General features: G+C 55.6%; 3 protein-coding genes across 14 annotated transcripts in view; 1 reads left to right on the top strand and 2 right to left on the bottom strand.

Moving 5' to 3' along the window:
* The window catches only part of NUMA1 (nuclear mitotic apparatus protein 1), a 73176-nt gene extending 58080 nt beyond the window's left edge, over positions 1-15096 (top strand). For 9 of the 12 annotated variants that reach the window (XM_079929071.1, XM_079929072.1, XM_079929069.1 and 6 more), the window contains 17 exons: positions 2-119; positions 199-316; positions 619-759; positions 1718-1840; positions 1994-5392; positions 5867-5908; positions 7400-7468; positions 8840-8950; positions 9026-9244; positions 9332-9489; positions 10780-11026; positions 11915-12143; positions 12816-12952; positions 13296-13472; positions 13592-13708; positions 13822-14043; positions 14421-15096. In XM_079929071.1, coding sequence (XP_079785197.1) covers positions 2-119; positions 199-316; positions 619-759; positions 1718-1840; positions 1994-5392; positions 5867-5908; positions 7400-7468; positions 8840-8950; positions 9026-9244; positions 9332-9489; positions 10780-11026; positions 11915-12143; positions 12816-12952; positions 13296-13472; positions 13592-13708; positions 13822-14043; positions 14421-14432 — 5639 coding nt within the window. In that variant the 3' untranslated portion in view covers positions 14433-15096. The remainder of the gene's footprint in view (position 1; positions 120-198; positions 317-618; positions 760-1717; positions 1841-1993; positions 5393-5866; positions 5909-7399; positions 7469-8839; positions 8951-9025; positions 9245-9331; positions 9490-10779; positions 11027-11914; positions 12144-12815; positions 12953-13295; positions 13473-13591; positions 13709-13821; positions 14044-14420) is intronic. The other 3 variants (XM_079929063.1, XM_079929066.1, XM_079929065.1) reach the window with 3 other exon arrangements.
* Positions 15097-15313: 217 nt separating this feature from the next.
* Positions 15314-17688, bottom strand: IL18BP (interleukin 18 binding protein). Its single transcript, XM_079929081.1, has 5 exons — positions 17628-17688; positions 17046-17252; positions 16268-16391; positions 16037-16184; positions 15314-15803 (listed from the first exon to the last, which is right to left on the bottom strand). Exons 1-5 carry the CDS (start codon positions 17647-17649, stop codon positions 15696-15698), a joined length of 609 nt encoding a protein of 202 aa, XP_079785207.1. The 5' UTR covers positions 17650-17688; the 3' UTR covers positions 15314-15695.
* A 3509-nt stretch (positions 17689-21197) lies between these two features.
* RNF121 (ring finger protein 121) overlaps positions 21198-27471 on the bottom strand; it is an 81097-nt gene continuing 74823 nt past the window's right edge. The window contains exons 7-9 of the mRNA XM_079929077.1: positions 23673-23806; positions 22905-23006; positions 21198-21332 (exon numbers count right to left, since the gene is read on the bottom strand). Coding sequence (XP_079785203.1) covers positions 21212-21332; positions 22905-23006; positions 23673-23806 — 357 coding nt within the window. The 3' untranslated portion in view covers positions 21198-21211. The remainder of the gene's footprint in view (positions 21333-22904; positions 23007-23672; positions 23807-27471) is intronic.

Raw genomic sequence — 27471 nt, 5'->3', positions numbered from 1 at the left:
GATGCGCAGATAGCCGTGATGCAGCAGCGCATCGACCGCCTGGCTCTGCTGCACGAGAAGCAGGCAGCCAGTCCGCTGGAGCCCAGGGAGCTTGAGGAGCTCCGTGGCAAGAATGAGAGGTACAGTGCTCCCTACCGTCCTTCCCACTCCCGGGGCAGGGGAGATATGCTCTTTCCTCACTGCTCCCCTCCCTTGCAGCCTCACCATACGGCTCCACGAAACTCTGAGGCAGTGCCAGGACCTGAAGACAGAGAAGAGCCAGATGGATCGCAAAATTAACCAGCTTTCTGAAGAGAATGGGGACCTTTCCTTTAAGGTGAGTGTTGAGGTTTCTGGCCCCCACCTGGAAGCCCCTTTGCTTGAATTGGTCTGGAAAATTCCCCGAAAGAGTGTTGAGGAGAATGTCCTCATTCCGTAATTGGCTGCTGCCAGGGACCGGCTGGTGGCCCTAAGTTTTGATTTGTAGTCCTGAGTCAGAGACGTGAATAGTTGCGATTGGTTTGAGGAAGGTTGGAAGGCTAATGGGAGCTGTCCAGGCCCTGGAGCTCAGGGGGCAGATAGCAGTGGTGTTGGCAGTTTTGACCCTGGGTGATGGGCGTTCCCTCTTGTCTGTCTCAGCTGCGGGAGTTTGCCAGTCACCTGCAGCAACTACAGGGGGCCCTCAATGAACTGACAGAAGAGCACAGCAAGGCCACTCGGGAGTGGGTGGAGAAGCAGACCCATCTGGAGAAGGAGCTCGGCACAGCCCTGCAGGACAAGGTAACCCTCTGCTTGGGGAAGTCAGGGCCACAGTCTTGACCACACACTCAAAGCTGAATTCCGTTTACCGCTCTATTCTTTGGGGCCTTTGGGAATTATGCTGCCTACTTTTCAAGGCTTAATAGTGTGCTGTAATGGGCTTCAGGCCAGTACACCTATGAATCCTGTCTCTGCTGTTTACAAGGTGTGGCTCTTGGACAAGTTACTTGACTTTCTTTCTAGGCATCCTTTTCCTAAAATGGGAAAAAGAATGGGTAGCTGCCTCATTATCCGTTGTAAGATAATGCATATGGAGCACTGAACACACATTGTCTGGTGCAAAGTGAGCTCTCAGTGAATTAGTTACTGTTATTTATTATTGCTAATAAGAATCCAGCTCTGCCACTTATTAATAACCATGTAGCCCGGGGGCAAAGCACTTTACTTCTGAGCTTCAGATTCTTACCCTGTAGAAAAAAAAAAAGGGATGGTAGTAGCTACCTCCCAGATCTGTTGGGTAGGTTAGAAATTCAGAGAGGTACCCAGCACAGTGCCTGGCCTATTGTAGGTACTTAGTGAACAGTGGTGTAAAGTGGGGCAGGGGACCAGGGGATGCTGCTGCTGTTGATGCTCAGACTGTTGGGATATTTTTAAGCTGATGGGTTTTTGGATTATCTGAGAGTCAAGACATGAGTGAGGAAGGGCATACAGTGAGGAAATCTGGAGTAAACTCAGCAGCCTTGGAGAAGAAATGAGCAGGTCACTTGACTTAACTGAGCCCTGGTACCAGGGCTAGAGAGTCAGGTCTCTCATGGTCCCAGGTCCTTGATTTCTGCAAGTTTTCCCCTAGGTCAGGGCAAAAGGAGATCTTGGTAATAAGGTAATAGGGTCTTATGTTTTGTTGATGTTCAAAAGGGTTTGTGTGGTAATCCGGTGCCTGTTCCACTTCTGTTAACATGGGGCTCTTGTATACTCCCAGAAATGCCTTGAAGAGAAGAATGAAATCCTTCAGGGAAAACTTTCACAGCTGGAAGAACATTTGGCCCAGCTGCGGGAGAACCCACCCCGGGAGAAGGGCGAGGTGCTGGGTGATGTCTTGCAGGTAGGATCTCAGGGGCAGGGGTGAGACCTGTGTGCTGGGATTGCTGCAGACCCCACGTTCGCCGTGTTCAGGTTCCTGGCGGTCCTCAATCCCCAGAGGGGCCGGGGGACCGAGGAGTCGTGCTGAGCCCCATTTGTCTCTTTATCTCACCAGCTGGAGACTCTCAAACAAGAGGCAGCCACTCTCGCTGCAGACAACACCCAGCTCCAAGCCAGAGTGGAGGTGCTGGAGACTGAGCTGGGCCAGCGGGAAGCCAAGTTGCTTGCCGAGCGGAGCCACTTTGAAGAAGAAAAGCAGCAGTTGGCCAGCCTGATTGCCGAGCTGCAGGGCTCCCTGTCCAACCTTGGCCAGGCCAAGGAAGAGCTGGAGCAGGCCTCTCAGGCTCAAGGGGCCCGGCTGTCTGCCCAGGTGGCCACGATGACCTCCGAGCTCGCCACCCTCAATGCCACCGTCCAGCAGCGGGATCAAGAACTGGCTGGCCTGAAGCAGCAGGCCCAAACAGAGCAGGCGCAGCTCGCGCAGACCCTCCAGCGGCAGGAACAGGCCTCCCAGAGCCTCCGCCAGCAGGTGGAGCAGCTGAGCAGCAGCCTGGAGCAGAAGGAACAGCAGTTGGAAGAGGCCACCAAGGAGCAGAAGGCCACCCGGCGAGACCACGCCCAGCAGCTGGCCGCTGCGGCTGAGGAGCGGGAGGCCTCTTTACGGGAGAGGGATGCGGCCCTCCAGCAGCTGGAGGCACTGGGGAAGGAGAAGGCCGCCGAGCTGGAAGTCCTGCAACAGCAGCTTCAGGCTGCTAGTGAAGCCCGGGACAGTGCCCAGACCTCGGTGACACAGGCCCGGCGGGAGAAGGCAGAGCTGAGCCAGAAGGTGGAGGAGCTCCATGCCCGTGCTGAGGCAGCCCACCAGGAGCGGTGTGAGGCGCAGGCCCAGGTGGCAGAGCTGAAGGCCCAGCTGAGGTCTGAGCAGCAAAAAGCAACCGAGAGAGAAACGGTGGCCCAGGAGAAGGCCCAGCTCCAGGAGCAGGTCCGGGCCCTTGAGGAGTCCTTGAAGGTCACCAAGGGCAGCCTGGAAGAGGAGAAGCACAGGGCTGCAGACATCCTGGAAGAGCAGCAGCGATGCATCTCCAGGCTGGAGGCGGAGGCCCGGAGCCTGGTGGAGCAGCACGAGCAGGAACAGCAGGAGCTGGAAGAAGAGAAGGCTGGGCGCAGGGGGCTGGAGGCCCGACTGCAGCAGCTCGGGGAGGCCCATCAGGCCAAGACAGAAGCCCTGCGGCAGGAGCTGGCTGAGGCCATCGCCTCCCAGCGCGAGGCTGAGAGTGAGTGTGAGCAGCTTGCCAAGGAGGTGGCCACCTGGCGTGAGCGGTACGAGGACAGCCAGCAGGAGGAGGCACAGTACGGAGCCATATTCCAGGAACAGCTGATGACCCTGAAGGAGGAATGCGAGAAGGCCCGCCAGGAGCTGCAGGAGGCAAAGGAGAAGGTGGCAGGGATAGAGGCCCACAGCGAGCTCCAGATCGGCCGGCAGCAGAGTGAGCTTGCTCAGCTCCACGCCAGCCTGGCCAGGGCCCTGCAGCAGGTCCAGGAGAAGGAGGTCAGGGCCCAGAAGCTCGCAGACGACCTGTCCGCTCTGCAGGAGAAGATGGCTGCCACCAGCAAGGAGGTGGTCCACCTGGAGGCCTTGGTGCGCAAGGCGGGTGAGCAGCATGAAATGGCCTCCCAGGAGCTACTCAAGGAGCCGCCCAGGGCAGGAGACAGAGAGTCGGAGTGGCTGAAAGAGCATCAGGGACGCCCGTTCTGCAGCACACAGGCTGCACTGCAGGCCATGGAGCGTGAGGCAGAGCAAATGGGCAGTGAGCTGGAGAGGTTGCGCGCCGCGCTGATGGAAAGCCAGGGGCAGCAGCAGGAGGAGCGTGGACAGCAGGAGAGGGAGGTGGCGCGGCTGACCCAGGAGCGGGGCCGGGCCCAAGCCGACCTTGCCCTGGAGAAGGCCGCCAAGGCCGAGCTTGAGATGCGGCTGCAGAATGCCCTCAACGAGCAGCGTGTGGAGTTTGCTGCCTTGCAGGAGGCACTGGCCCGCGCCCTGATGGAAAAGGAGGGGAAGGATCAGGAGCTGGCCAAGCTTCGTGGGCAGGAGGCAGCCCAGGGGGCAGAGCTGAAGGAGCTTCAGCAGACTGTGGAGCGGCTGAAGGAACAGCTGGCCGGGAAAGAGGAGGAGTGCCCACAGTCTCTAGGGACGGCCAGCCGAGAAGACGCTTCCGGGTCGGGAGCCCAGTCTGAGGCTACCGGAAAGACGGAGCAAACAGGCCCGGAGCTGGAGGCTCTGCGGGCAGAGGTGAGCAGGCTGGAGCAACAGGTCTGCGAGTATCAGGAGAAGTCCTCCAGCCTGGAGCGCAGCCTCGAGGCTGAGCGCGCCTCCCACGCGGAGCAGGCCAGTGCTCTGGAGACTTTGCGGGGCCAGTTAGAGCAGAAGGCCCAGGAACTGGGGAGCGGTCAGGACACCTTAGCCTCAGCCCAGAGGGAGCTGGCCACCCTCCGCGCCAAGGCCCAGGAGCACGGCAAGGCTGAGGATGGGTGGAAGGCACAGGTGGCCCGGAGTCAGCAGGAGGCTGAGAGGAAAAATAGCCTCATCAGCAGCTTGGAGGAGGAGGTGTCCATCCTGAACCGCCAGGTGCTGGAGAAGGAAGGCGAGAGCAAGGAGTTGAAGCGGCTGGTTATTGCCGAGTCAGAGAAGAGTCAGAAGCTGGAAGAGAGGCTGCGTCTGCTCCAGGCAGAGACGGCCAGCAGCAGCGCCAGGGCCGCGGAACGCAGTTCCGCTCTGCGGGAGGAGGTCCAGACCCTCCGGGAGGAGGCAGAGAAGCAGCGGGTGGCTTCCGAGAGCCTGAGGCAGGAGCTGGCCTCGCAGGCAGAGCGAGCAGAAGAGCTGGGCCAAGAGTTGAAGGCTTGGCAGGAGAAGTTCTTCCAGAAGGAGCAGGCCCTCTCTGCCCTGCAGCTTGAGCACACCAGCACGCAGGCCCTGGTGAGCGAGCTGCTGCCCGCTAAGCACCTGTGCCAGCAGCTGCAGGCTGAGCAGGCAGCCACTGAGAAACGCCATCGAGAGGAGCTGGAGCAGAGCAAGCAGGCAGCCGGTGGGCTGCGCGCAGAGCTGCTGCGGGCCCAGCGCGAGCTCGGGGAGCTGGTGCCCCTGCGGCAGAAGGTGGCAGAGCAGGAGCGAGCAGCCCAGCAGCTGCGGGCAGAGAAGGCCAGCTATGCAGAGCAGCTGAGCATGCTGAAGAAGGCTCATGGCCTGCTGGCGGAGGAGAACCGGGGGCTGGGCGAGCGGGCCAACCTCGGCCGGCAGTTCCTGGAAGTGGAGCTGGACCAGGCCCGGGAGAAGTACGGCCAAGAGCTGGCAGCTGTGCGTGCTGAAGCTGAGACCCGTCTGGCCGAGATGCAGCGGGAGGCACAGAGTTCTGCCCGGGAGCTGGAGGTGATGACTGCCAAGTACGAGGGTGCCAAGGCCAAGGTCCTGGAGGAGAGGCAGCGTTTCCAGGAGGAGAGGCAGAAACTCACAGCCCAGGTGAGGCATCCAGCTCAAGCACGCCCCCAGAGAGCAGCCCTGTGGGAGGGGGGGACGTTGTCTCTCTGCATTCCTGGGCCTCCGGCTCCCACATGATTAGAGTGTCTTGTCTTCCCACACTCACTGGGTGGCAGAGGAAGAGAGGTGACTGGTAGAGTTCAAGTCTGTTGCCCCCACCCCGTTGGCCTACAGAAAATACCAATAGCCTCCTCTTCTCCGAAGCCTCTGTCCCTGGAGAGTCAGGCTGCAAAGGCCATCAGCCCGTTGAGGCACAGTGTCGTGAGGAGGCGCCCTTGCAGTGGAGGCCCCGAGAGCCACCGGCGACTAGAATGACCCGAGCTAGCATTTACAAAAATTTTTAGACGTCTAGTTCCATGGGAAGATTAGAGCCTCGGTGAGGTCAGCCTGGCACCAGGGCCAGTGCCTCTTTGGCCCCCATCTCATGCTGTCTCCGTTGCTCCTCCCCACGCACAGGTGGAGCAGCTAGAGTTATTTCAGAGAGAGCAAACTAAGCAGGTAATGCCTGAGGTCCTCGCTAAATGCTGGCTGCTTAAGTGGTGACTGGTCTCGGTGCATGACCCCGGCTGCAGCTTGCCTCCGCTGGCTCCTGTTGTGAACTGTTTGTGAAGGGGGCAGGGTCAAGCCGTGGAACCCAGGCCCAGGCCGCCCCGGAGTGCAGTGTGCTAGGCCCTCTCTCAGGCCTCATCCCACCCATCCCAGGTCGGCCTCTCCACTTTTCTGTGCTTTCATCGCTTGTCAGGGATGAGGGGTAGGGTAGGCTTCACCTTTCCCATACCAGATCCAGCGACAGACTGCTCTTGGGATTCCTGAACCTCCAAGACCTACTCCAAGTTTGGGTACTCAACTGTGGGGACTCGCAGGATGCCCATGGGCCTTGTTTAACACAGGCCCCTTCTTTCCCACAGAAACCAGAAAGATGATGTGCAGGAGGTCCCCATAGATTAGGGGGGTTGTGAGCTCAGGACGCCTGCCCATCACTCTCTGGGGTTTTAACCCCGAGCATGGAGTAGTGATGTCTGGGAGCAAGAAGGCCAAGGTTGAGAGGAGCAGGAGGGGCTCCCACAAGTCAGAGGAGGGGAGGTCTGGCTGCCGTGCCCTCACAAGGATCTCTGCTGCCCTAGACATCAAAGCTATCGAACTGGTATTTAGTGGGAGCACGCTTTCCACCACTCCTCCTACCCTGTCACCTTGGGCCTGCTGAGGAGTCGGCCCTTCTCTCCTCCCATCATCTCCTCCGAGGAGCCTGAGATGATGGGGAAGCTCAAACTGAATAGCAAACAGTTAGCAATGGAGCCCTTGCCTCTCACCTTTGCTGATCATGCTTGAGCTCCTGGAATGCCTGGGGGAGCCAGGAGTGTTTGTGGCTGTTATGCTCCCTCTCGTCCCCTCCCTCCCTTCGCTCTTCCTCTCTGTGGGAGTGGGGTGGGCTTGGAGTACATGTGCTGCCCCTGCCCTCCTCTTCCAGCAGCCTGACCCCCAGTGCTAAGCACAGCAGCCACACCGCTAGCACCAACCCTAACGGCTTTTGGATATTGGGAAGAGGTCCGAGCATCTGGCTTTTTCTCTGGCCGTATCTGGGAGGAGGGGGGATGGGCACTCACTGAGTACGTCTGCTGGAGTGGTAGACTGGGTCCCCTGGTCCTGTCTGGCCCGGGAAGGTTGGGGCTGGAGCGGCAGCAGCGGCAGTAGGACGTGGTGGGGTGTCGGCTCCTGAGTCAGCTGTGCTGTCTCTGTCTCTGCAGGTGGGGGTTGGAGGCGAGCACAGGCAGGTGGCTCTGGCAGCACTTGAGTTGGGTCACATCACTCAATGTCCTGCTGACCAGCCTGGGCAGCAGGCCGTTCCCTAATTAGAGGCCAGAAAAAGGACCTGAGTTTCTTCTTCCAGGAACACTGGGGACTGGTCTGGGGAAAACCGCGTAATTTGTCTGGACATCCAGGGGAAGGCCTCCCTGAGTCTTGTCTTCTCCTTTTCCCTTCCTGCCCCAGGTGGAAGAACTGAGTAAGAAGCTAGCTGACCATGACCAAGCCAGCAAGGTGCAGCAGCAGAAGCTGAAGGTGGGACAGCTGGGGGATGGGCCTGCCCTCTGCTAGCCTCAGGTCAAGCGGGGAGGGAAGGTGCTAAGCCCCTGGGTTGGGGCACCCTGGGGCCTGGCAGCCTCAGGAGCCCCGCCTGTGCCTCTGGGAGCTCTCGAGGGAAGACTGGAGTGGCCCCCAACCCCCATACCTTCACTGTCTGCTACAGTAGCCACTAGCCATGTGTGGTTATTTAAATTGAAATGAAATTTAAAATTCAGTTTCTCAGTTGCGCTAGCTACAGTTCCACTGCTCAGTAGCCATGTGTGGCTAGTGGCTGCTGTACTGGACAGGGCAAATCAGAACATTTCCATCACTGCAGAAAGTTCAGTTGGGTTGCGCTGCTAAATCTCAGGGAGGAGCGTCAGTAACGTTTAATATTACAATGCAATTTAATATTCTTAATGCTTTCAGCGATGTCACCTTCTTTGGTTTAATATTTGCTTTTTTGCAGCTCTAGGCGTCACAGCTTTTAGTTAGGGGCAAAGGAATTTGGCACCAGTGGCCCTCGGAGGGTCACAGAGTTGGTGGGAGCTCAGCTTTGTTTCCCCAGCTCACTGCCATGTACTCCACACCATGTCACAATTACGTGATAAACAGATGCTTATTACACTCTTCTTAGGGGCCTTCCTGGTGCTGGGAGATGTGGAGAGGTAAGGCTGGATCTGGATGGCCCTGTCCAGTGCCTGCTACAGACGTAGTATTTGCTGGTGTTGTAGGTGGACAGAGAATCCGCCACAGGCCCTGCTCCCCAGGAGTCTATGGTCTGGATAGGAGGCAGTGCCGGCATCATAAATGAGCCCACACAGGCTTTGGAGTCAGGTGGACCAAGGTTCAAGTCTTACTCTGCTGTTTAGTTACTGTGACCCTGGTCAATTTGCTTTCAAGGTCTGAGCTCAGTTTCTTCATCTCTGAAGTGGAGATAGTTAGTTCCTAGAGTGGTTTTGAGCAGAAATGAATTCACGTGTCCTCAGAGAGCACACATGCTGTGTGCCTAGCTCCATGCTCTGCACCCTGGTGTTCCCTGGGGATCAGTGCCCTTCCTCCTCGGGGAGACTGTACTCATGGAGAGAGAGTGAGATGGTTTGTGCCTGGTCTCAAAGAAGCAAAGGCAGGCTGCCAGAACTCTTCCAGAAATGGCATTAGCTGGACAGGAAAAGCTCCTATAGAAGGTGCACTTCGAGGGGTGTGTGGTGTTTTGGTAGGCTGGAGTTGGGAGCGGGTAAAAGGTCTTTTTGTGTGTCCTGAGAGGTTAGGCAGGAGTCTGAAAACATCCATGGAGCCCAGGAGGCTATGGATTCGGGTGGAGCAAACAGACCAGCAGCCCTGATCAGCCCTTCTTGTGCTTTCCAGGCCCAGGGAGGTGAGAGCCAGCAAGAGGCGCAGCGCCTCCAGGCCCAGCTGAATGAGCTGCAGGCCCAGCTGAGCCAGAAGGAGCAGGCGGCTGAGCACTACAAGCTGCAGGTGAGGAGCCTGGTCCTGCCCACCTGCCCCACCCTACCCCAGCCCCACCAACACACCTGCCCTCTGCCCACCCAGATGGAGAAGGCCAAGACTCATTATGATGCCAAGAAGCAGCAGAACCAAGAGCTGCAGGAGCAGCTGCGGGGCCTGGAGCAGCTGCAGACAGAGAACAAGGAGCTGCGGGCTGAAGCGGATCGGCTGGGCCGGGAACTGCAGCAGGCCGGGCTGAAGACCAGGGAGGCCGAGCAGACCTGCCGTCACCTCACCGCCCAGGTGCGCAGCCTGGAGGCACAGGTAGGGCCCTGGCTGCACTGACGCCCTCCTCTCCTCAGCCATCCCTGCTTAGGCCTCCCTTCACTCTCCCTCGGCTCTCCTTCCCAGGTTGCCCACGCTGACCAGCAGCTTCGGGACCTGGGCAAGTTCCAGGTGGCGACTGACGCCTTAAAGAGCCGGGAGCCGCAGGCTAAGCCTCAGCTGGACTTGAGCATTGACAGCCTGGATCTGAGCTGCGAGGAGGGGACCCCACTCACTATCACCAGGTCAGGAGGCACCCTTCCTCCCTCCGTCTGTTGTCCTTTGAGCGCCCCCTGTTTATCAGGCTGTATCCTGGGCACTGGGGCTGTGAGATAAATAAGATGTGAACCCTTTGCCCTCTGGAAGCTTATTCTTAGAGAAGAATAAAGAAAGTATTAGAGGTATTAGGCCAGATGTTTGTATATAGCACAGTGGGAGTAAATAAAAATGAGTGGTCAGAAAAGGCATCATGGAGGCTGTCACTCCTGCTCTGAGTCTTGAAAGAAGCCGTAGGGGTGTGTCTGATGGACGGAGGAGAGTGGTTGAGAGCAGAGGCCGAGAAAGAGCCTGGATGGGCTGGAACATGAAGTTGCAAGGGCTCGGGCCCAAGTCCCTGAGGACCGGCTGGACTCCCCACTGAGTGGGGGGTGAGCACATGTGTTGAGGAGCACATGGTCCGGTTTGCATCTTAGAAAGCCTGTCCTGATAGGGGAAAACTGAGACTTTAATAAAAACAATAAATGTGTTTTTAGAAATGTTCAACACTTATGTGTGTCAGACACTGTTATAAACACCTGAAAAGTATTCATTCATTTATCCCTTAACAACTCTGAGGAAGCGTCTATGATTATCTCCTTTCACAGATGAAATTGGGGCAGAGGGGCGGTCACTTGCCCAAGGTGCCACAGTGGCAGGGCTAGGCTTGAACCTGGGCAGCCTGGCTCGAGTCCTTGTTTGTCTCCACTCTGTGTCTCTCAGAGGCTGTTGTAAGTCTAGGTGAGAGGGGGCAAGGCAGGCAGGGAGGGGCGTGAGAGTGGAGTATGGTGTGGTTAGGAGAGCTCTCAGGAGACTCACTCGCCGATTGGGTTTGGCAGGAGAGGGAAGAGGTAGGACTGTGCCTGTGTTCGTGACTGGGGGCTTGGGTGGAGGCCGCCCCTCCCAGCTCCTACTTGCTGAAATAGGAGATACAGGAGGAGGAACAGACAATGGACTTGGTTTGGGACATGTTCGTTAGTTGTGGAATCCATGGGGGAGGTCTGGGGCTGTGGATATATGGGTCTGGGAGCAGGGTTTGGGAATTGCCAGTATTGAGTTCAGAGAGCCATGGAGTGGATAGGCTCACCAGGGATGGAGAACGGATGGAAGGCCAAGGTCAAGAACTCTCCTTGATACCTCTGAGAAATCAGAGAGGGTGGGGTGCTTGACTTAGTCTTCTTGTAATAATAAATGTAGGACTTGGTCGCTTTGGAGCAAAGGGATGGACAAAATGCCTTGTAGCCCCAGGAATGGCACCTCAGCAGATGTTTTCCCCACAGCAAGTTGCCTCGTACCCAGCCAGATGGCACCAGCATCCCTGGAGAGCCAGCCTCGCCCATCTCCCAGCGTCTGCCCCCCAAGGTAGAATCCCTGGAGAGTCTCTACTTCACCCCCATCCCCGCTCGGGGTCAGCCCCCGCTGGAGAGCAGCCTGGACTCCCTGGGGGATGTCTTCCTGGACTCAGGCCGGAAGACCCGCTCCTCTCGTCGGCGCACCACGCAAATCATCAACATCACCATGACCAAGGTCAGGCTGCTGCAAGTGGGGCTGCAGAGTAGCAATGCTTGCTTCCTCTCAAGGGCATCTTTCCATCGGGTCCTCAAAACAGCCTCAAGAAGCAGGCAGGGCTGACCAGTCCATACCCACAGATGGGAAAGCTTAAGGGTGGTGACTTGCTTAGGCCTCTGGTAGAAAGGGGCAGGGCTGGACGTGGCTGCCTGTCCACTGACTCTAAGGCTGCTGTCCTCTCCGTGTACAGCAGTGACCCTGTGCAGGCTTAAGGGAGACAATGTGGAGAAGTTGCAGTCCGGCCCGTGCCTCCCCACACACCCATGGGTACACCCTTGGGTAGCTGAGATGCGTTGTGGTTGCCCAGTGGGCTGCCTGCCTGGCTGGGGGCTCTGGTCCTTGTTTCCATAGCACTAGGAGGTTGGGGAGGAGAGGAGGGGGGCATCTCTGGTGGGGAGAAGCTGGAGAAGTTCTAAAAGATGGTCAGGGGCCTGGCACACTTGGGTGGAAGGACACTGTGGGATGAACCCAACAAGCTCAGGAGACGTGAGTTCTAGCCCCAGCTCTGCCGCTTCCTTGCTTTGTGCCCTTTGGGCCAGTCACTTCATTCCTTTGCACCTCACTTCTAAAATGGTCTGATGCACTCTGCCTTCCCTCCCTCAAAGCATTGTTAATAGACTCAATGGAAAAATGGACAGAAAAGAGTCTTGACAGCCTCAGTACCTTGTGTGGGATTCTGGCAACAAGGCCCATTTCTTGCAGAAGTGCAGCTAAGGACCCCATGCAAGGCAGTGTGGATACGTGCAGCCATGGGGTCTGAGGCGCTTCGGGAAGGGGAACGGGAGGCTTCTTGATGGGGTGTCAGGGCCCCTATCCCTACTACAACAGGTGCATCTTCTCTTCCAGAAGCTAGATGTGGAGGAGCCAGACAGCGCCAACTCCTCCTTCTATAGCACGCAGTCTGCCCCTGCTTCCCAGGCTGGCCCGAGAGCTGCCTCCTCCACCCAGTCTCTAGCCCGCCTGGGCTCTCCCGACGACGGCAACTCGGCTCTGCTAAGCCTGCCTGGCTACCGGCCCACCACTCGCAGCTCCGCTCGCCGCTCCCAGGCTGGGGTGTCCAGCGGGGCCCCTCCAGGTGAGGGGATTGTGGGGACTTAACACACCCAAAGATTAGACTGGAAGCAGATCCTGGCACAGGGAAGGGACAAGCTTTTAAAAACCCAAGGCTGGCTTCCTGGCCGCCACCCAGCACCTCACCTGCCTCTCCTCCCTGCAGTCTGAGGGCCTTGCCTGTTGTCACATCAAGGGGCTGTGCTGGGCAATAACACTGATGTCATTCTCAGCCAGGCTATAAACCAGAAAACACATGACGGGCCTGGGATTCCCAGCACAAGAGTGCTGCCAGGCTGCTGTCAGTCGTCCTCCAGGCCCCTTCTCAGGTGGGAAGGGGCTGCCAGAGAGGCCAGACTGGCCTGGGAGCTATGCTCAGATTCTTTTCTGAGGCTCTTGCCTTCAGGGACCACTCTGGGTATCGATTCCTGGCCCTCCATTAGTTTCTCTCGGTGTCACAGCCTCTGCATATGACCCCAGGGAGGAAGCAATGAGCCAGTCCCCAGGGTAGGGATGGTCTGTGAGCCCCGAGCCTGTATCTGCAGCACTGAGCAGAGCAGGGCTCTGGGGTGCTAGGCTTGAAGTTCAAGGGCTAGGTGCATGGGAGTGGTGGCAGCAAAGGCTGGTGGGATGCTACCTCCCCCCTCTCCTCCTGGCCTTCCAGCCCCACTTGCTCCAATTTCCTCGCCCTCCACAGGCAGGAACAGCTTCTACATGGGCACTTGCCAGGATGAGCCTGAGCAGCTGGATGACTGGAACCGCATTGCAGAGTTGCAGCAGCGCAATCGAGTGTGCCCCCCGCACTTAAAGACCTGCTACCCTCTGGAGTCCAGGGTGAGCTCTGGGGCCCCCTGCCATGGACCTGCCCCTGTTGGCTCACCTCTTCCTCGTCATCCCACCCCAGTGCCCTGGCCTGCCAAGGAGGGTGACCTGTTTCCAGTCAAATAGCTGGCAGGGAGGGAGCTCAGGGGTGAAGGTCCTGTGGGTGGGCAGGAGCTTGGAGAGGTCTCTTGGGACTGCTCTTTGCAGCCATAGTGGAGGGCGTAGGTGGGGAGCTTTTTGTGATAGGAAGGCTCTAGCTGCTCCACAAGATAGGCCAGTGAAGAGAGTTCTGGGGCGGTCCTGCTCCACCTCCAAACAGCTTGGCTCCACCGACCACTTTTTCTACCCCACGCAGCCTTCCCTGAGCCTGCCTACCATCACAGATGAGGAGATAAAAACCGGTGACCCCCGGGAGACCCTGCGCCGAGCGAGCATGCAGCCAGCCCAGATAGCTGAGGGCGCTGGCATCACCACCCGGCAGCAGCGCAAACGGGTCTCCGCAGAGCCCCACCAGGGCCCTGGCACCCCCGAGGTGGGTGATGTCGGCTCCCATAAGTTGATTAGCGGGGAGGCTCCCGGCTCAGAAGGGGGACGGGTGCTGGTTGGACACGGTCCACTTGTCCTCTGGCTTAACTGTCCTCTTCCCCATAGTCTAAGAAGGCCACCACCTGTTTCCCACGCCCCATGACTCCCCGGGACCGACATGAAGGGCGCAGACAGAGCACTACCGAGGCCCAGAAGAAAGCAGCTCCAGCTGTTGTTAAACAGGTTAGTCAGGGGCTGAAGGGAGACCCTGGAGGGGCCTTGCTGGCCGAGCCCTGGAGCAGCAGGTTGGCCTGGGAGGCCAGTGGCACCCCCAGTTTGACAGCCTCTCCCTACAGGCTGACCGCCGCCAGTCAATGGCCTTCAGCATCCTCAACACACCCAAGAAGCTCGGGAATAGCCTTCTGCGGAGGGCAGCCTCTAAGAAAGCCCCATCCAAGGCTTCCCCCAACCCCCGCAGTGGGACCCGCCGCTCTCCTCGCATCGCCACCACCACAGCCAGTGCCGCCACTGCCGCCGCCATCGCCGCTGCCACTGCCACCCCTCGGGCCAAGGGCAAGGTGGAGGCACTGTCAGGGAAGGGAGAGGGTTCGGTTCTTAGGAATCTGGTAGGAGCATGGGCAACCCCCCCCCCGCCAGCCACCCCAGGGGCTGCTTCCAGGCAGGGCTGAGCTAGGCTGCTGGAGGGCGGGGAGGGCGGGGGCTGAGAGCAGGTGCTCCCGGCCTGGTTAGCTGCTCCTTACGGAGGAGAGGACACGCCTCCATTTCTCCCGAGAGCACCCAGAGCTGCTTAGGCACAGCCAGCCACTGGTAACCTGAAGGTAGATTGGGTCCAGGGCCACACCAAGGAGGGGACCCTAGTCTGGGTGTGGGGGGGCACTGGTGCAGCCTGGCACCGAGTCTCTTCCACTTGAGTGACTGTCTCTCTCTCTTCCAGGCAAAGCAATAAAGAGCCGGTACCAGTGAGTGGCCCCACCTGTGTCCTTGATGCTGCCCTCGCCTGGTCCTTTTTGTTCTGTCCCTTTCAGTGCCTTCTCTCAGCTCCCAGGCCAGCAGTGGCCAAACCCCTATAGACAGTGACGCCTGCCCACACCCCGGCCTGGTACCCGGACCTTCGCCAGGTGAACAGGTGTGTCCTCAAGAGTTGGCCCGGAGCCTGGATAGTCTGGGTCCTCTCCCTGCCTCGCCTCCTGATGTTTTCTTAGAGCAGTCACTTCTCCAGCGCCATCACAAGAAGATTTGGGGCTGGCTTTGAGTGGCTGGGTCCTTGGGCCCAGTCAGTCCTCCTCTCAGCCTCTGGATCTAGAAGGGACCGACCATTGGAGGAGCAGGCCCTGGTCCCTGCTGCTCCCGGTGGCTGGGCCGAGCAAGGGCCCTTGCTTTTGAAGTCCAGGACTGGGCATTGACCTAGTGGGAGCGCCCCACCCCCAGGTGCTCCCATCCACCCAAGGGCACAGTTGCCCGAAGGATGCTCTTTTCCAGGAGAAACGGGCCCTGTGCCTCAGTGGGGGATGGGGGCGGGGGGGGGGCAGCCTTCAGTGGCAGCTCATCCCCTTCCTTCCCCAGATTTCACTGGGGTGGGATTTGGAGTGATGGGAAGGTTTTTAAGGGCCAGGGATGGATCTTTTCTAAATGTTATTACTTGTAAATAAAGTCTATTTTTCTCCCTTGAATGCCGAGACACCTTGATCTGTGTGGGAAAAGTAGGGAAACCTGGGCTTTGTAGAGCAGCGTACCTTTGTCCCTGTGGAGACTCCAGACCCACATACCTTCTCTCAGATCCCTTCTCCTGGCCTTTCTCAGGCCACAGGATCTTCCCACACTCCATTTCTGGCCTCTGCTCTTGAGGAGCATTATGGGCCGGCCTCTTCTCTTCTGAGGGCCTGTGTCCCCTGAATCTGGTTTTGTCTGTAGCTTCTGAGTGGCATTCTCTCTCCTCTTCCCACACTCCCTCCTCAGACAGGCCACGTTCTGTGAGTAGAATGATGGCCAAAAGGATAAATGAATGGGCAGACATCAGTACGCCACCACTGAAGATCATTTATGAGCACCCGTCGTAGGTCTTGCTGGGGTGACAGAGATACAGCTATGGGTCAGAAGCAGCCTCTCCCCGCATACCTTCCCTGGGACAGTCGAAACAAATACAACATTAAGTCGATGCAGAATGTGGCCTGGGCTGAGAGCGTGTAGAGCTCAATGAAGAGGTGGCATTTCAACCAGGCTTTGGAGCTTGGGGTTCATTATCAGGATGGTGAGGCTGAGGGGACTTGCTGGAGGACAGGGCTTCTTGTGTCGGGGGTACGCTCGTCTTCAGCCCAGCCTGGGGGAGTGAAGCAAACAAGGATCAGGGCCAAGGTGGGAGGGACATCCCTTGTCACTTTTCTCCAGGCCATGCCTCCCCTGCCTGAATCCTGTTCCTTTTAGTTTCCGCCTCAGGCTCGGGGAATTGGTGGGCATTAGCTGGAGGCTACTGTGGACAGAGCCCACCCTTTCCTCCCCACGCCAAAGCAGAGCTCCTCCTGTCCCTGGAAGTCCATCCCTTGGGTTCCTCACCCAGAGCTGGGCCAGGACGAGGTGACGCTGGACAGTCTGCCCAGGATCCGAGAAAACACAGGAGAAGTTGGTGTCTCGCAGGGCGGGGCTCAGCTCCTCCAGCACCAAGGCCCTCCACAGCTGGGTCCTCGTGCCCCTGTGCTCCCGCCTGGAGCAGAAGAGAAGGAAAGGCCATGAGAGGACCGTAGGAGGAGGCCTCCCTCCCACCGGCCTCATCGCCACGCCCCTCACCTGGTGCTGCCCTCCCGCAGCCGGCCCGGGAGGTGCTCGATGAAGGAGCTGTTGCCCAGCCAGTAAAGGATGCTGAAGTGGGGGAAGCGGCTGCAGGCAGTACAGGACAAGGTCAGCGTTCCATCTAGGGACACGTGTGGCTGTTAACCCGACTGTACAGCAGACCCTCCCCTCTGCCACGCTGTGGCCTGCCCACCCTGCCCAGCTTCCCAGCTGCCATGATCCAGGAACCTGGAGTGGAGAGTCTGTTAAGAGAAGTGCGGTCATCTACCAGGGGACCCTGGCTGAGTAGGAGGAATTTGGGGACGGGTCCTTGGTCTAGGTCCTTGACTCCTGAGCTTTCTTCTTCAGAATGACCCTTTCTAGCACCCAGCTCCAGTGACTCTAGGAGCCCTGGCTGAGGAGGCAGCACCAGTAGGCCACCGCTCCTCTGAGGAGGCCAGAGGGCAAGTGGGCTCTGGGAGGAGGGGCTGGGCTTGCAGCCACTGCAGTCAAGGCTCTGGGAGTCCGCTGACTGTTCCTTCTGTCTGAATCCTCTCTGTCCCCTTTGACAGGGAGCATCTTGGGAGCTGCGAGCTGAGCCCTGTGCCACACTGGCGATGCTGGCGGGGAGAGGAAGTCAGTGCTCAGCCAAGCTGACCTGGTTGGTGGTGGGCTACATGACAGAAGGTTGGGGGACAGGTGCTCAGAAACCAACCCCACCCTTGGTGCCTCCGTGCCCTCAGCCCGCCCTCTGACCACCGTGCCCTCCTGGGCTCCCATCAGAATGGCTCCTTACTCAGTGAGACTTCCACTTCCGGCCAGGTCACCTCCAATGCTGGGCACTGCTTAGCTGTCGGGAGCGCTGGGGGCCGGGAGGGGCAGGTGTCCTTTGCGATCCCAGCTGAGGCAGTGGCAGCTGTAGTGGCCTGAGGCACAGATGTGGCTCTGGCCAGGTGGGAGACGATGTGGGCACAGAGGAGCAGGGCCCAAAGAGGGCTGGGGTCTGAAAAAAGGACAGTCACAGAGGTCAGCAGCTGTCTGACCTCCGGGGATTGCCCGGCATCCTAGCTCGGATGTTGGCTAGAGAGGGAGTTGCTGCCGGGATGTAAGTCTGGCAGAGATTCTTGGGCTCTGCCCAGGTAACGGGAGAGGCAGAAGAACCCCTCAAGCCCCACCTCTTGGCCCTTTTTGAATGGAGCACAGGGAGACCTTGGAATGGAGCCAGAGCCACAGCATCCGGGCAGAGGCCGAAAGCAACAGCACAGCAGCTGAGGGGAGCCCACCTGGGGGTGAGGCTCAGGGCCAGCCACATGGCTCCACTCTGGTCTCAGGATGCCCCCCACCCCTCCACCCGCATGTGCACAGCCCCAGGTCCCACCTGGAATCCAGTTCTGTCTCATGGTCGTGATGCGTGTGTCAGGAGCTGGCACGCCTGGATCTATATATCTGTGACAACTTCCTCCTCTCTGGGGGAGGCGGGGGAGGAGATGGTGAAAAACTGCTTCTCCCACGTCTTCTGAGTGGCTTGCTTAGATCCCAGGCATACATGTGGCCTTCTTCCTGTGGACTCCACAGCCCCTCCCTACCTCTAGTTTTTCAGTGGGCTGTCAGGCACTGCTATTTACTCTGTCCTGTCCACCTGTGACAACTCCTGGAGGACTGGCATCGGGCATAGGCTAGAGCTCTTCCAGCCCCTAAAAACAAAGCCAGGGGATCCCCACCCTAGCTCTTATTACCATCAACATTATACTGGTTACTAGTCCAATCTAACCCCTTCATTACAGGCATGGAAACTGAGGCCCAAAGAGGACCAGGGACTTACCTAGTCACAAAGGGAGGTAAAGTTCTCTCCACTGCCAGAGCTGGTTCTGGGAAGGGCAGGATATATAGTGAAATCCTTCTGCGAAAGCACTGAACTCTCCCTTCTATTTCACTTTCACTTTTATTTAACCAGGGACTCTAGAGCGGACTCTGGCTACCAAGAGAAGGCACACATACATGACAGCAGTCTGAGCCCAGTCCTTAAGGTTCCTGCACACTGCGCCTCTCTTCCTGAGCCGGAGTTCACAGTGGCCAGGAACTGGCCAGGAACCTTCTTGCTAACTCCCAGGCCCCCCGCTTTCCAGATGGTATCAGCCTGGGGTCTTTAACCTTCCTCAGGCCCACCCTCCCAGGGGCACACAGGGCATGAACCAATGAAAGAGTCTCTCACACATGAATTCTTCCATCCCAGCCAACGGTCAGGACTTCGGTGTCCACCTTTGCTCTTCTACGTGAACAGGCCTCCTGCTTCTTCCTTCACAGCCACACCATATTCAAAGGGACAACTCTCCTAGTCACTGGAGACCCCAAGCTGGATCACTCTGACCATTTCAGACTCCATGTCACACCAGCCCATCCACATTCTGGCCTTTCTCAGGCTCCCCACCTCCCTCCAACCAGCAACCCAACGACCACCCATCACTCCCATGAATCCTTCTCACTTCTGCCCTCCCAGCCCCTTGGCCAGAGCTACAGATCTAAGTTCACCAGGAAGTCTAGATTCCCCCTACCTGGTTCACAGGAAGCCCTGAAAAACCCTCCTTTCCGGAACCCCCCGTTTTTTGGAGCTCCACAGCTCAGCTCAGCTGCGTCTGGCCCCACGTGAGCCACATCATGGGAGCTACACTGAGAGCACCTCCAGGCCTTGTGGGCAGGAACCTCTCAGACAAGCCGAGCACTTGGAACACAAGCTGGAGCACTGGACCTAAGAGGAGGAGAGGGTGCTTCCCAGGGTAAGAGGGCGCGTACCCAGCACTGGCTCGAGCAACTGTGAAGGACCAGACCCAAGTGTCTGGGATCAGGAGGATGGGATGCTGGGGACAGAGCCAGGGAGGCCAGGAGGTGGAATTAGGTTTGGAAGACGTGTCCGAACACTGCTGCAATCCCAAGGGTTTTGTGTGCGTGTCATATGCATGTGCGTGTGTATGTATAAAAACCCGACTCATTCCCAATTAGACGTGGAGACTAAAAGTCAACTCCTCTTCTCCAGGGCTCTAGCTGACATTTTCATCTTCTCAGTTCCTCCCCCACCGCCTGCCCCAGGAGCTTCTGTGCTGTTAGATGCAGAGTAACTCCTCCCTAGGAACACCAGTGTCTCCAGCAGTTAGGTCAGGAGGCAAAGCTGCCCAGGACTTCAGAGACACAGTCCTTTGGGGAAGGGGGTGGGGATGCGAGGGAGAGGAGGCAGGACTCTACCTGTGAGTGTAACCAAGGCCAGAGTCGGGCTGCTGGGAGGTCATGGGACTCAGGACTGTTGAAGTATGAAGAGACAGCCTTGGACAGCCTGGCCTCGGTTCTCACATGAGCCTGATGCAGGGGTACGGGGACAAAAGTGATGCTCCCTGCCGCCATTCCACTCTCTGAGGATGAGCCCACTGGCATGCAGACCTCGGAAGCCACGGCTGGGTAAGAGAAGCCAAAGCTGAGAGTGATCCGCGAGAGGGGTGGTGGTGGCAGGGCACTGACCTCAGGTGGTGAGGACAGTCACCCAGCGATGGCGCAGGGCACCTTCTGCTACAGGACGAAAGCCCGGCATTCCACCTTGCTCACAGATGTTGGGCAGGGCCAACCACCCCCAGGCCCCGGCTCTCAAATGGGAAGAGCAAGAGGCAGCAAGGGCCAGGCACCCACGGGGACTGCAGGGAAAGAGGTGGGAAGAAGAAAAGCAAGATGGATGTTCAGCTTTCCAACCCAGCTCACGGAGCTTTATTCAGAATGGATGACAAGATCCTGCTTGGTTCTTACTGCACTTGAAGGGCCATATTCCCTAGGAACCCAGCACGGAAGGACCACGTTTGCCCTCCCATTTCCTTCAAAATTCCTAGGACCAGAGCTGGGGCCTACCTGGAACCCCTTTTCAGAACCCATACTTACCTGGGCCTGACCCTCTTCCCACCCACCTCACCACTTGTGTTGCCAGGCCCAGGCAGGACTCATGGATGACAAGGCTGACATGAGGATATTCCTTGGGCTGGGAATCCCCTGGCAGCTTCAAGGGAACAATGTCTGACCACAGGAAGAAGCCTCACATCTGTCATAGTTCTTCTACCACGCACGCACACACACACACACACACACACACACACACACGCTCTCCGGCTTTCGGGGAAGGAAGTGATGTGGCAGTGGCCTTCAGCACGTGTCACCACTTCTGGGCAGAGGATCAGCTTGCACAAGCGGCCCTCAATCACCGCTGCCAGCAGTAACCCCTGTGGCCCAACTATATATAGATGGTCTTTGTTCTTGGCTGAGTACAGCCCCACTTAGTGGGAGGTTCCCCAAGCTGCTACAGCTCTGGTCACCCCCACACAAATCCCCGGTGAATTCCGAGGTCCTAGAGCTTCCCTTGCTGCAAAAGTCACGACAAGGTCCCACTTGTCTCCACCAGCCTACGGCCCCCAACAGGGAAGACGGAGCCAGACAACGCCCAACTGTGGCCTTAGCCAGGGAGGACGGAGGACACCTCACCCCTCAGTGCTCATCAGTGGCACTGGCCAGAGCTCCCTGGCTCTTCCACACTGAGTGTACCAGGCTCAAGCCCCACATACAGAAGGAAGGGGAGGTGGGCTGGGGCTCTCAGCCAGAGAAGAGATGGCTCCTTTACACCAAAAATGTTGTGGCTCTGCTCCTGCCCTGCTCAAGCAGGGAGGCTGAGGCCTGGAGGAATTGGGGCAATTCCTATGCTCCACAATAAAAAAGGTTTTTAAATATATTCATCAAAATAGTTTTCTTTTAAAAAGCCCCCCACTGCTGACAGCCCCACCTGCTGGCTCTCCATCATATCCCTCCCCAGCCCGGACACAGCCGGAGGGGTCCTGAGTGGCCCGAGTGCCCCTTTGAGTCTTTCCCACCCAGGAGGTCTTGGAGGGCAGGGAGGAGAGTGCCCTGAGGTCCATGGTGGGTGGATGCTCTTCTTCCTGACTATTCCAGGCCCAGGATATAGTTGATGCCTTGCACCAGGCCAATGATGACAGGCTGCCAGGCTACCAAGTATCGAAGCCAGTCCAGCAGTTGCCCGTACATGACATGAGGCCTCTCCCAGCTGTCACTGCGTCAAAGAAAAGAGGTTACGTGTTCGAGTTGCTAAGGCTGGTCTAGGGGATGGGTGAGAGGGTCTACCTACACTTTCCAGATGCTCCACAGAAATGGGCCTACAGAGAAAGGAAGCTGCTTTCTAGAAAGCCCCACCCAGCCCCTATATGTTGGAATGCAGGGCTAAACCCAGAGAATGGGGGCAGGAGGGCAGAGAGGAAGAAGTGCAGAAGATCGGACAGATGCGGGAGAGGGTGGAGGGGTGAAACTAAGCTCTCCATGACCAACATACAGACAGGGCTCCGCATAACCTTCTAAGATTGGACCGCCAGTGTGCCCGAGACTGCTGTAGATTATGGGTGATGATGGCATCAGGGAGGCGGGGAGTGGGATAAGGTAACCCAAAGGTTCTTGCAATGTCCAAAATGAGAGGTTTTCTAGGTCAAGGAAGGGATTGAGTCTCGGGACAGAGGCATGAGGGGGCAGAGCAAGAGGCTGGTCATAGGGGATAACCCCAGGCAAAGGCTCTAAGGAATCCCCACCCAAGGGCACTGAGCACCAGGCCCTACTGAGGCCAAGCGGCCCCTGGAGATAAGTCCCTTCCTTTCACTTTACAGCTAACTGCCGGGCAAGACATGGAGAGGGAGCCTGGGAAACCAGCTCCGGGGAAAGCACAGGTTGAACCTCATGAGACTATGGGGAATCCCTCTGAAGGCATCAGAAAGCACAGCCGGGCCCATTCCTGAGAACTAAGGGAAGCCCCAACCTTCAGCTTGACCATGGAGTTACTAAACTGTTCCTGAACTAGACCCTGGAAGAACCAAGCAAGGAACCTTAAAGGGGAACACAGTGGCCCCGCACGGCCCAGCTAGTGTCCAGGGGACAGGGAACCCTGGCAGAGAGAGGAAGGGCAGCTGGGAGAAGTCCCTGGATCCCAGGGGAAAGGCGGGGTGGGGGGGGGTGGCCAAAGAAGTGGCTGGGTACTTTCCGACAGACAGGCTGCAGGGAGGAAGCGGAGGCTGAAGGCAAAGTAGGGAGGGCTGGTCAGGTAGGGAGGGGCAGCTCAGAGGAGCACAGGTCCTGTGTTCAGGTGGATGGGGACAGGGGTCCCCGCCTTCCCTGTACCTTGCAGGTCCTGCACAGGCACAGAGCTGGTCTCCAGCCCTGCCTGTCACAGGTAAGGCACAACCCATTAGTTATATCACCTTGAACAAATTATTCAATCTTTAAACTGTTTCACTGGTAAAACGAGGATAATATTACCCAGGTCATAAAGCTCTAGAGAATCAAGTGAGCTAATACGAGTAAAGCACTTAGCACAGTGCCAGGCACATAGTAAGCAAGCAGTAAATGGTAGCTGCTATCACCACCGATTTACCCTTGAGGAATCCTGAACCAAGAGGAGAAGCTGAGCTGCTGGTCCTGCCCCACATCCCACCCACTTCCCAAGACCACAAGCTGCATGGACTGGTGGGCAGCAGCCAGGCTGGGGGCAGGAGGGAGGGCCCCAACACCCACCCGGATGCAGGCCAGTACTTTCTTACCACTGCCCACTCCCAAAAAGAACCCAAACAAAGGATACGGGTTGCTGAACATCCTCTTGAGGTCTACCTTCTCTTTGCAGTAGGGACACGTCTGCTTCTTTCCCACAATGCACCAGCCGCGGATACAGAACTCGTGGAATCTGAGCACCACTGGTCAAGGGAAATGGTGGGCGGCCAGGATGGCACTCCAACCCCATGCCGGTCTTCAAGGTGCCCAGGCCCTAGCTCTGGAGGAAGGTTCAAATCCTGGCTTCACCTCTTATCAGTTGTATAATCTTGGGCAAGTCCCTTCTCTCTGACCCTGCTTCGTCATATGTGAAGTGAGGATAATGAACTCTGCCTTACAGGGCTGTTATGGGGCAAAACGGAGATAACACATGGTACAGAATGGGAGCTGAGTAAGGACATGGTAAATGTCACAAGTGCTATTCAGGCGGATTTGATTCTGAAACTGAGGGTGCCAGTTAGAGGGTGTTCCTCCCCTGTGACTGACCCAGTCTCGGGGCAGCTAGTGCAGCTGCCGGCTCCTTTCTGATCCAGCCAGGCTACATGTAAGAGTGGCTCCCGTCTGTGAGAAGGAGCAAAGGAGGCAGCCGTTTCTACTCCTGGGGGTTGGTTTCCCTAGCAGAGGACATCACCCAAATGTCTGCTTCTTGTGACTCCCCTACCCTCAAAGGTCTGGACAGCACGCCCAGAGCCTCAAAGGTCTGGACAGCACGCCCAGGGTCATGACCACACCCTTCCCTCCCTGACTGGAGTGTGCACGTGTCAAGAGAGACGTGGCCCAGGAGCTCTAGGCAGGATACACATGATTGCAAGACAGCCTATACGTGTTCTCGATGATGCCCTCTTCACTGACATCCACAAAGATCTGCTGCCCACACACGGCACACACACTGTCCGAGAGGTGTTTGGTGGGCATGCCCGACTCACTGTAGAACTGGGAGAGAAGAGCAGGAGGAAAAGACAGAAAAGACGTGAGAATCAGCCAAAGTGGGAAGGTACCACAGAGGCCTTAGGTCTTCTGTAGAGGAGGCGACATGATAGGGGGAGTCCCCAGAGCTAGAGAATATCTCATACACCAGATCGCCCTCATCTCTGCTGGGCAGATGGGTGAAAGGAAGTCAGATCTGATAGGACCTGAAGACTGGGAGGGTCGGCATCAGGGACAAGGAGAATGGGAAAAAGAAGGGCTCAGGGCTGGTGATTGGGAACTACGTCAGTGAAGCCACTGTGCAGCCAGATTATGGTTCCATGAGAGATGGACAACATCTCTTCTCCAAGATTCAAAACAGTGAAACATCTGGTGCAATGCTGGTTTGGTGACAAGGGCATTCTCAGACACTTGTGGCAGAAGCAAAAGAGGTTCAACCCTTTTGGACAGCATTTGGCATGATGTCTCAAACTGTCACACCATTTAACCTATTAATTTCACCTTAAGGAGTTTAAAGGAGTAAAAATATCAAAAAAGCTTCAAGCATACAGATACTCATTTAAGTGTTATTTATAATTAAAGAAGCAAAGAGTTTGGCAATCCCTCATAAAGTTAAATGTGGAATTACCATATGACACAGCAATTCCATTCTTAGGTACACACTCCTAAAGAATAAAAACAGAGACTAACCACACACTTGTATACCAATGCTCATAGCAGCATTATTCACAAATAGCCAAAAGGTGTAAACAACCCAAGTGTCCGGAAACAGAAGCATGGATAAACAAAATGGGGTCTATGCCTCAAATGAAATGTTATTCAGTCATAAGAATAATGAAGTTCTGATACATGTTACAACATGCAGGCACCTTGAAAATATTACACTAAGTAAAATAAGTCAGACACAAAAGGATAAACATTGTATATTATTCCATTTATATAAAATATCTACAATAGGCAAATTCATAGACAGAAAACAGATTAGAGGTAACCAGCGGTGGGAGGAGGAAATGGGGAGTTACTGCTTAATGGGCACAGTCGCTGTTTGGAGTGATGAAAAATTCTGGAAGTAGACAGTACACTTAAGGATGGCTAAAATGGTGAATTTTACATTACATATATTTTATTTAAAAAATAGTAAAAAAAAAAAAAACGAGAAGAATTGGAAATAACCATAAATGACCAACAATAGAAGAATGCCTCAATAAGTTATACTCAAGGGCCTAGAGAGGTGGTGGGTTAACTGAAGCTTGAGATATAACACTGAGTGTCAAAAGCAGGGTACAAAATTGGAGGCACAGTATTATTGGTACATATATATGTAAAGACAATCCAAATCTATCAAAAGATCAGAAGGAAATGTATGAGAATATTCACACCAGTGATGTCTTGGTAGTAGGATTATAGGTGATTTTTTTTCTTTTGCCTATTTTTCTGTACTCAAATTTTCCTTAATGAACATATATTACAAGCAAACCTCAGAGATATTGAGGGCTCGGTTCCAGAACACCACAATAAAGCAAGTCACGTAGGTTTTTTGGTTTCCCGGTGTATTTAAACGTTATGTTTATACTTACTGTAGCCTATTAAGTGTGCAACAGCATTACGTCTAAAAAACCAATTACAATAATAACATCAAAGATCACAGGTCACCATAACAAATCTAATAATAATGAAAAAGTTCGAAATATTGTAATCACCAAAATGTGACACAAAGACACAAAGTGAGCAACTGCTGTTGGAAAATGGTGCTGATAGACTTGCTTGATGCAGGGCTGTCACAAACCCTCAATTTGTAAACAAAACAAAACAAACACAATTATCTGCAAAGCGCAATAAAGGAAAGCACCATAAAACGAGGTATGCTCATACTTTAAAAGATTATGTATTACCATGGTTAATCACAATGGATAACCAATTCCATGCTCCAAAAAGAAATTCCAAATTTTGCATACTTTCCTTGTGGTTTATTGTTAAATAGCTACAGAGCATTTCCCCTTCACCCCAAGGAGAAAAGACTTGAATTTTATTTGTTGATATAGTCTAAGACCTACTGTTTTTTTTTCTTTGCACTGTCCTAAAAATTATGGTAAAACACACGTAACACAGAATTTACCATCTTAACTATTTTAAAATATACAGTTCGGTAATGTTAATAAGTATATTCACATTGCTGTGCAGCTAATCTCCAGAACTTCACATCTTGCAAAACTGTAAAATGAATTTTTAGACAGGATTCTGCATTTATTATTACAATTTTATCTTTACCTATAAGGGAAATAGATTATACTTAGCCTTTTTGTATTTTCTTGAGTTTGCTCTGTTTTTTATTTCCAAGCAACTGTCTTCTGAAAAAGCCACAGCCCTGAAGCTGGGTGAGGGATAGCAGTGAAGGAGGGGTGGGCATACAGGTGCTGGGATAGGGAGTAAGGAGGATGGTGACAGCCAGATCAGACACAGCTACACCTGCCAGAACCTCTGCTCAACATGGAGGCATCTCTGACTCCAAGCTGCCCTTATAAGAAATGGGCTCTCTTGACTCCCAAGAGTCCTCAAGCGTAGAAGGTAGAGCCACACCACCCCAAGAATCCATGAATAGAGAGCTTCCTGCCTTCACCCCTACCTCACCGTCTTACAAAACTGTCTGAAGTGGCTCAAGGTGAACTCGTTACTATCACAGAACACCAGAGCAGCCCCGTCCCTGGGGAAACCAAAGCCCAGAAAGGAAAGAAACTAGCTGTGATGAGAACGCAGCCCCTCTGACTCCTAACCCAAGTTCTACCCAAGACGTCCATTAACATCTGCTGAATGCTGCAGAAAGATCAGCTACTTAGCTCACTGAGGGCCAGTAATTCAAAAGGTTCTGATATGTTTATCGAGAGTGCAAAAGGATAAGCAAGAGTTAGGGCAGGGCCAAACCTGTGGAAGCCCACTAACTGCAACTCTCCAAAGCTGGAATCTGAATGTTAGTGTTGAGGGGAAAACACTTCTCCAGCGCTCAAGAGGCTTATGGCTCTGAAATATGTCTGGCTTAGAATTTCTAGGCACATCAACTGAACAGAGAGAAAATAGGCCAAGAAGTCTGGGTCCAGCTCTGGCACTGAGTCCCTGCACAATCATGCAGCACAGGAACATGGCCACTCACTCTGGCCCACAGCGTTGGCAGTGAAATAAGTGGGAACGCCTCAACTCAGGAGATGGGTGAGAGCTCTGAGGAAGAGCTTTACCTCAAATCATCCCTGAGTTCTGCCCCAAGACACTGAGGCAAGGGATACAGGATGCAAGAGAACTTGGATGAGATGAGAGTAGGAGGGATGCCCAGGAAAATGTCTATTAGGCCCCTAGCTTCTGGAGTTCTCCCCGCAAGCTAATGTGGCAACAGGCCGGCAGGGTCAAATCCCACAAATTTTCAACAAAGTTATCAGGTAAGCCTGTCAAGTCAGGAAGGGCCCAGCAACCCTGCGGTTTGCAGAACCCACAGAGACTGTATCAGGAGGCACTGAGGCCGAGTAGGGTAAAGTACAGGGAGGCAGATTTCAGTTTAACCTCAAGAGCCTGATGCCTCAGTGTGGAAAGGGCTCAAGGGGCCACATAATTTGTCAGGATTAGACACTCCACATTTCCATCCTCTGTCACTTACTATCTTGATGACCTTGAGCAAGCCACCCAAA

Source organism: Stenella coeruleoalba (genome assembly GCF_951394435.1).
Source record: "Stenella coeruleoalba genome assembly, chromosome: 8".
Lineage (NCBI taxonomy): Eukaryota > Metazoa > Chordata > Mammalia > Artiodactyla > Delphinidae > Stenella > Stenella coeruleoalba.
This window is presented reverse-complemented; position numbering and strand designations above follow the sequence as displayed.

Bases quoted from the DNA above. Each gene is read 5' to 3' on its own strand.
- IL18BP (XM_079929081.1), bottom strand. From the start codon at position 17,649: ATGAGACAGAACTGGATTCCAG. The intron at 16,392-17,045 runs GTAAGGAGCCAT...ACGTGTCCCTAG, and splicing joins GGAAGTGGAAGTCTCACTGA to ATGGAACGCTGACCTTGTCC. The intron at 15,804-16,036 runs GTGAGGAACCCA...TCACTCCCCCAG, and splicing joins TCGTCCTGGCCCAGCTCTGG to GCTGGGCTGAAGACGAGCGT.